This window comes from Haliotis rubra, unplaced genomic scaffold, assembly GCF_003918875.1.
Source record: "Haliotis rubra isolate DU_JTF1 unplaced genomic scaffold, ASM391887v1 Scf653, whole genome shotgun sequence".
Classification (NCBI taxonomy): Eukaryota; Metazoa; Mollusca; class Gastropoda; order Lepetellida; family Haliotidae; genus Haliotis; species Haliotis rubra.
In genome coordinates, this window is record NW_025767361.1 from 530,977 (window position 1) to 540,037 (window position 9,061).

The following is a 9,061-nucleotide window of genomic DNA, read 5'->3' on the forward strand; positions in this document are numbered from 1 at the left end:
AATTTCATTTTCACGTGATAAGTCTTCTTTTAAGTAAATTTTCTCCGCCACTGTGGGCATGTAGATCCAGGCATGGATTGGTCTTCAGGAACCCATGCTTGTCGTAAGACGCGACTAACGGGATTGGGTGGTCAGGCTCGCTGACTTGGTCACCAAATATTATCGTATCCAATTTGCGTAGATCAATGCTCATGATCACTGGGTTGCCTGGTCCACATTCGATTATTTACAGCGATATAGATGAAAAATTGCTGAGTGCAGCGTTAAACAAAAACCACATAAAATCTACACCAAAACATAATAATTAAATGCATGTTTTAAAATTTCGCCAAAACATGTTTCATAATTACTTTTTTCAGTATGCTTTTGTCTTAACGGAATTACGTGACTTTAAAACGTTGCTGCTGAACTAAATATGTACGTGACTAATCCAACACAAACATTCCAATTCGTATTTCAGGTCATACACGGGTACTTGCTACGAGTCATGCAGTGAGTACAGTCAACCTTTCACATAAATATGTACATGCTACTTGTTAAGGTAACCTATGTAGTGATGAGAGAAGAATCTAAATCTTTTCAGGAAATCAGCAATGAATATATCCTTAGTCGATATAAACAGTGTGTGTAATATTTACTTCCAAATGAACAACGCCGGCACCCACTGAATATAATAATTTCGAACTCGGAATTGATCACTAATTGTAGTTCGTCATACGCATTTCGACTTAGATATAGAGAAAGTGCCAGGAACTCGAGACAGTTCGTTATATCCGTCAGTTCGTTATACACTGTATTGTACTCATAACTGATACAGAAACGTCCACCCCGTTAAAAAGCCTACTTCAGCAACCCATGCTTGTCGAGAGAGGTGATTTGTGGGATCAGTTGGTCAGATCTAGACCTGGTGACACATGTCACACTGCTTAGAGCGTTGCTTATAATGCCAATCATTAGATAGTCTGGTCCACACACGCCTATTTACAATGCGCCGTCATGCAGCTGGATATTACTGAAACAAAGAAATCAAATGAATACTTGAAGTTTGTGATTATCCATTTCTGGCTAAACTGTCAATTACGGAAATATTCTTTAGCTAGTATTGTTTGGCAAGAGTCTGCATTAAGCAGGCTCTACTTAGACTTAACCTCCGTTTGTAAATGCAGCTCACGGTGGCTGGAGCAACTGGTCCGACTATGAGCTGTACGAGGAGTGCCCAGTGATGTGCGGTGGCAGCACTGGCATGGCCTTCAAGACACGATCATGCACCAACCCAGCTCCCAGGAACGGCGGCAACGAATGTGATGGAGAGGACACCCAGGAGATGGTCATCCCCTGCAACACTGACGTCTGTGGAGGTACGTTTGTTCACACTGTTAAGGAGGTTGTAGTGTTATACTTATCAGCAGCATAACAAGACAAGCAGGATGGTATGAGCATCGTTAAAATACATCAGACATAATATTTTAGGCTGCCAAGCTATAGCTGTTAGGATGCTCGTGAGTATTAATTGCAAAACATAGCCCTGCATGTAAGCGGCAGGCAGGTTTTAAACATTTACCACTTAATCACACGATAATGTTTATTACAATGCCGATAAACCAAGAAACAGGGCGAGTCAAGATTCAAACCCACGACCATGTTTAAGTCCAAGTTTGAAAGTCCAAGTGAAAGGTATTTGCGCAGTTTATAGGTTACTATTTTCAGTCGGACCTGCGTACATCTCACTCTTAATTATGATTTTGGGGCGAAGATTTATCGTTTCTATATTTTCAACAGACCGATGCCCAACTGACTCTGTCAAATACCACGCCCACCCAACTGTCCCACACAACTACTACCAGTGCGATCCCGGCCACAAGAAGGCTTTCCTGAAGAACTGCACAGACGGAACCGTCTTCAACGTCGAACGCCACACCTGCGTCCACGCTAATGCACAACACGGAGATTGCTTCCACGGTCAGATGGCGGCCCATCCCACAGAGTGCGGCAAGTTCTTGTCTTGCGTTCACGGCCAGATGAATGAGATGCCCTGCCCAGGTGGACTCCACTACAACAGGGTGACCAAGACCTGCGACTGGCCATCAAAGGCTAACTGCGAGTCCCAGTAAATCTCTGTATCTTGAGCAATGGAATAAATGGAAAGCAAATTTCAGACGCTTATTTGTTCTTTTTGTCAAGTTGTATGAACTTAATAAATAATTACAGTTATTAGAGAACTGATACATAGGCTGCCCAGGTGGACTCCGCTACAACAGGGTGACGAAGGTCTGCGACTGGAGAGATAGAGCCAATTGGACAAATGGAAACCAGGGATTGTTAATCAAGGCATGAATGATGAGATAACTATGGTGGCATTTAACAAGTGATAACACTATAAACAAAAAGAAAATAGAGTGTAACAACACTGACACTACTTTAACATTCAATGTTTCGGTAAAACAGCTGTCACATCTGTCCAGAATGAGATGACCGCCTCCGTGGTGTAGTGGTTAGAGCGTCCGCCTGGAGAGCGGAAGGTCGCGGGTTCGATCCCCGACCGCGTCATACCAAAAGACGTTAAAATATGGTACTTGTTGGTCCCTGCCTGGCGCTCGGCATTTATGGGTACAACAAGGACTGGTCGGCTCAGAGTCAGTATAATGTGTCTGAGTGGGGTATTCATGCTTCACCGCGGCATGATATCTCAGTGGGCTAGCACTATAAAACCAGCTTCAGTCTGGGCTAGTACAAGCAGCCGCACATACACATACTCACGCATGCACGTCGTCATATAAGCGAAATATTCTCAAGCACGACGTAAAACCCAATTTCACCTCACCTCTCGTCTCCAGAATGAGATCTTTATAAACACATGGCGAAGTAATACCTATGACTGAGCACCTACGGGTAAAAAGGGCTGCACTATTAACGTGTGTGCCTTTCTTGTCCCGTACAGAAAATTTTCATATATATCGGGTCCATGGCTGAGCATTGGACCTTATGTTTTCTTTATAACTTAGCAAGCTACGTGTAGGTCACTGAGTAATAAATAACTGCAAGATGGACATTATTGGTATTTTGGATCAGAGTGTTTCGGCGGTTCTTTGATTCCTTTCTATACGTCAACAAGGGTAGAGTTTTGTTGTGACTAACCCTAATTCTAACCCTACACTAACCCTAACCCTAACCCATAACCCTAACCCCTAACCCCAACCCCAACCCTAACCCTTCTTGTGACTAAACCTTCGCATTTTCCCATCCCGTTAAAACTCTATTATGTTGACTCCTGTATATATGAAATTGACAACAAACTCAAGGTTCATATGACCTTATTAAGTGTTATGCAAGCGGACACGTTTCTACTGGTTCACCAGCTTCATCACCTCCCTTCAACCGGCTGTCAGTCTTTTATTAGTCAAATGTCAGTGGGAGAAAAGGTCCGAAGACCGTTAAAAGTTGGCTTATATGTTGTTATTCATATTGGCGTTTGAGAAATGTCTGGGTTATGCTTTACGGAATACGGTTTACTGGATATTTTAACACACGACAACATTACAACACGTTAAATTACTTTCACCCTTGCATTATTGAATACAACAGAATTCTCCTGTCAGTAACAAAAATACGTAAAACTGCTTGCATTCTCAACCTGCTAAAAGTTACATTAATAAAAGGTACTAAAAGTCCTCGGCTATTCAATTTCTTCATGAGCATATGTGCGCAAGTAGCTCTAAGTGAAACGGGCTGTGCTTAGATTCTTGGGAGGCATATCGAATTTGGTATTAAAGTATAAGACAAAATATTATGGATGTCAACTTCTTATTGTATACACAACGTTTCTGGGATGTTTCTTGCACCATGTCAGGTGAATGCTAACTAACAGATATACTGGATGTATAAACTATTAATGTACATGAAGCCAGAGTGATTTTTAGCATGCAAGGCTATGCTTGTTTTCAAATTTAGTTTCCAATTTTAAACAAATATACCACTTATCTGGAGGTCTGCATTAACACCTTATGCAGACACCACCTCTCATTTCCACTACCCGGTGGATAAATGGGGAAAGTAATGCCAAATAAAACATCACACAAGCACATCGTACACACAGTGTACACTGAAGACACACGTATGCTCACACGTGTGTTATAGTAAAGCATTATCGTAGCCTTTCCACACAATCAATCAGTTATTAAATATCATAAATACTTCTTCTTCATCTTCCAGTGCAAACATTACAGTTTTAACCATGGTTAAATGAAATAACAGATATGTGCGAAAACGCGACCAAAGTATGTCCCACCACAGGTATCTCTGACAAACTAACGAAAGGAAAAAACCCGAGAACATATGGCACAAAAACAAAACAGCCCATGGTATAAGTAATAAAGGCCACTTGATTCGCTTCTTCTGTGATCGTCACAAAATATTCGATATATACTGCTTAAATAGCTTTTCAAATCCCTGTCTCACAGATCAACGATTATCCTTAATAATATCATGGAAGGACTTCCTCTGTATTCACCGAAAGTATTTGAGACGAGTGGAATTAAAACCATGTGGATTCTCAAAAACTCAAATGATTTGCTTGAATTTATAAAATTTTAGAAACGGACCGAGTTCAATTCAGTCGTTGTACACCACTATCCCACATGACAAACTTAAGGAAAAACTTAATTCCTTGATCCATGGGGCATTTGTAAATAAACGTGGTCAACAAAGATATACCTTTGGTACAAGTGAAAATATGTAATTGCATCGGACATCATTTTTGTACTGATGTATCAAATTTTGAAATTAGCAAGTGTCGGCCGGGAACATAACAGAAACGACAAAATAACAAATATAACCAAGAAATACATTACGAATGTTGTCTCTATGTAGACATTTAGCGTACGTGCAGTCAAAATATTGGTAACGTACGTGCAGTCAAATCTGTCCATCAAAGTGACGTAAATTAAATTTTTAAACTTATCCTATCTCACAATAAGAGTATCGTACATTGTTTTTCCCAAAAGTTCATATTGGTAACGCATACATTACGACATGAGCAGGTTATTGGGTATATATGTCCATTAAAAGTGACGTCAAATTAAATTTTTAAACTTATCCTATCTCACGGATTGTACTCTCTCTCTCATGATCGACAACTGAGTGGAAACGAACTGTAAACGAAGGTTTTGCTGTCTGCTCCCAAGCTTTCCTTACCGGATTTTGACCGGGTGGTCAGGCTCGCCGACTAAATAACACCCAAACCTTCAAAGCCTGCGGCATATGTCTCATCCAAACTGACTTTTTAGGTCGCTTGTAATCCCACATAACCAACAGGTTTAAACATAAAAAATGCAAGACTAAGAGATAGCCATATTTGTCGATCAAACACTAAATGGTGCAAAATACGCATTATTATGTTGGATACGTTTGGATAAATTTGGAGAGAGAGAGAGAGAGAGAGAGAGGGAGGGGTTCCTCTATACCTACTGTTAGTTATGAGAATATCTCATTTAGACATAATACAGTTCAGATTAGAATGAAACTGCATTGCATCACATTACATTACATATAAGCTGCAATTGTCTTCAATATCTCCTGTCATTTGAAATGTTAATGATTGTGTTTATAAGAGAAAGCCACATTCATAAACTGTGACAATGTGTAAATGTGTAAAATAGCTCTTTGGGATTTGTGTAAATGACAAATGGAACAGACGCTTGGTACGATTGAACTAACCACGCCATGTCAAAAATGCCAGATCCTCAACATCCCTAAATCTCAACACTCTGCAACCATAAACATATTTATGAAAACTGTGAAATATCGTTAATTGTGCCATTTCTCAGTTCCCCTTCCCTTTCGAGCGTTCGACGTACATTTCGAGCAGATCTACTGCTATAACAATCTACAGTTCAAATGGTAACTCATACACGGTCTTGAAGGAATATAAAGTAATTAAATCAAGTACAAGTGTCCAGGGTGTTCTAACAGCGCCCTTACCTGGCAGGTAGATGGTATTTACCTGTCAGTACCCCACACCTGGCATGGCGTACCTTTACCTGAACTACGGTCTACCCCTGTACTTCAGGTTTTGACGGTTTGGGCTGAGCGAGAGGTACAGTGTCAGTATCCGGGGTCCCTTGGACCTTTACTGCAGTTCCTCCAGCAAACACAAGACGATGATCTTCGTTCAACAGTTTTATTGACACTATGTTGCTGGTTAACCCACTCTATGGTCACTATATAGGACTACAGCTGCAAAGCATGAGTCTTAAGCCACAATGTCGGTGTTTCAAGATGACGTGTTTCTATGACGTGTCCTAGTGATCAAAACATCAAGAGTGGGTGCGCACCAGACTGGCTACTCTGAGCTTTGCTTCACCTTAAAACTGGGTACCTACATCACAGCCAATACCCTTTCCCATTGTTTTCATTGGTCAATAACCTATTCCCCTCATTACCCCTACTTTCCCCATTATATTCCTTTACCCCAATACCTTATTTGTAAGACTGTGAGGTGGATTCCAGGAATCCTAGAATTTCTCTAGCCATGACCATATATAACTCGTATAATTGGTACCCAGAACTGGTACCAAGATCACCAGGCATGTTTCTCAATCTTGATAGCCCAGCTGATTCCTCCTACCTAAGCTATGAATCACCTCATCTTACCCCTCAAACGCTAACGACCTACTTTCATGTTTATTAAACCACACACACACACACACACACACACACACACACACACACACACACACACACCACACACACACACTACTGATTTCCTACATTACAAATATTATTAATCACGTCATAAGTTAAAAATATTAATAATTCCTGTCATAATTTGTCCCATCTTAATCACCTGTTATTAATAATCTTGAGTTCATATCTATTATTACAATATCTATCAGGATCTCATGCCTATAATATAAGTCAGAAAAGAAATGCTGTTTAATAGTCCTTCAGTGATCAATGTCATATTGTAATTTTTTTGTAAAAGAGTATCAAACACAAACACAGTTGACAAACACAAACAAATTTAGGCATAAAATTTGTTTGCTAAATTTTGCTTAAATAATTTGAATATTGTACGAATATGCTTTAATAAACTGAGTCTGGAAGGTTCTCAGCCCCAACAATTTAAAAAGAGTCGAGGATTCAAACATTTCTGGGGCAACAAAACGCATGTCAATATTCGAAAAAGGATTTAACACTTACCAAGTAGACATCATCCAAGGAGAGCAAGTCCCCGGATCTAATATTAAAGGCAGTGATGGCATTATATTACTAACATAGCTGTGATAATGGTGAAGATCAGGCCATGATATCTGTTGAACCCACAAGTATGAATGAACAAACGACACACTGCCTGGCATCGTAGCGTCACTGGCTGCAGCAGGTAAACATACATTTATCTTACCTCACACATAAATGTCGCTTTCTGATTGGCTGAGCGCTCTTCTATTATTTTCAATGCGTCCCGCTTACAAGCGAGTAACATTTCAATGTACCCCGCTGTCAATGGCAACTCATTTGGTACTTCGTGGTAGTAATTCTTTATCTCGAATAACATTGAATCGCGTATGATGTGCGGAAATAACCGATGTTTTGCGAATGCAAATCGATGGAAGGGATATAACTCTAAATCTAACGATGGCTACGAAAAGATTTGTACCCGTGCTTCAAACAATTCAAAATTAACATTAAGGTGTTCGGTAAGATAAATACGTTGTTCTCTGGTCACGAGGGGGGCATGGGTTGAGCCCGAATGTTTGGTGAGTCATACAGTTCAAACTTTTAATCTTTCATTTTCGGAACTTTATTTCTTGAAATTTGGTTTCCTTCGGGTACTGAATAATTGCTGTTTCTGTGTCCCAGTGCCTATAGTAGACATTTCACAGTCTTTAAAAAGAATCATTGCGGAAGGTAAAATCCTCTTGTGTGACGAGTGAAGCAAGAATCAACTAGGATACCAAAGTACACGTGACATGACCTTGCAAACTACACTGTACAGGAAAACATTAAAAAAAACACACTTCTGTACCATAGTCCGCAGGACTCAATACATTCACATAAATATTTTGAATACGATACTACACTAAAGTGAAACGGCGAAATACAATATACACTCCACTAATTTTTATCTAGCTTGAAGACTGTCTAAGCGTGTAGATGCACGCTCGAGATCAGGAACGATGTGGATGATTGGGACAATTCTTGAACTGGCAGAGTTTGGAGACGTTTCTTGTGTTTGAAACAATCATCTTATAGGTATTTGGTTTTACAGGATTGTGTGCAGCACTGGGTGTCACGTTTACTACTCCGACGCCACGTTCGCTTCCGTCGGAAAACGCGGTTAGTTAACTGTGATTCGTTGCTAAATACAACCCTATCCCATTGTCTCTGGTTCCAGCGCAGGTGCAATTGGGCCCTGGGTAGACGTCCATTACGGTTTACCTGTGTCAGAATCGACGTCGGACACGTCCTGACCTTGGGCGAGATATATATCGTACCCGTTTGATGCCCATGTGTCCTCGGGTTGTGAATTGTACGTCTACTGTATCTCATGGCACGTGCAATAGCCATGAGACTGACAAGCCTGGAGCATGGCACTTACACGTTCACATTCAACGTTTGTAAGGCGTGGCATGAGAATTGTGTATCTCTCAAAGATTGTTACGTGTTTTTGTCTTATCATCAGTATGTTCTGCACACGTATTGGTGGTTAGGCATATGACACTGTGGACACGTGATCCTTCACACATAGAGGGTCGTGTTTTCACAAAAGAGCGTTTTGCATTCATCCCGCGTGGCTCACCACAGTTGAAATTGACGGATGCGTCACACAACCGGCCATTATGATATTCGGCCATATTAACTATCTTGTAGTACCCATTGTGAATATAATTCCTTTCTCCAAATGTGAAGGTTCATATTTCCTTCAGTATATATCATTTGATATCGTTAATATTTTTGGGTTATTGAAATAAATTCGGACAACTTTAATTTTAATGCATGACTTTCAAGTTATGAGTGGAACTGGAAATAACATGGTTCGGGTTCTGTAGGACAACAAAAAAAG

The 9,061-nt window shown here is 40.4% G+C and overlaps 1 protein-coding gene across 1 annotated transcript; it reads left to right on the forward strand.

The window, feature by feature from the left end:
- The first annotated feature begins 1,132 nt into the window (after window positions 1-1,132).
- On the forward strand, window positions 1,133-2,155 carry LOC124257244 (peritrophin-1-like). Its single transcript, XM_046691256.1, has 2 exons — window positions 1,133-1,358; window positions 1,780-2,155. Exons 1-2 carry the CDS (start codon window positions 1,223-1,225, stop codon window positions 2,109-2,111), a joined length of 468 nt encoding a protein of 155 aa, XP_046547212.1. The 5' UTR covers window positions 1,133-1,222; the 3' UTR covers window positions 2,112-2,155.
- The last annotated feature ends 6,906 nt before the right edge of the window (window positions 2,156-9,061 follow it).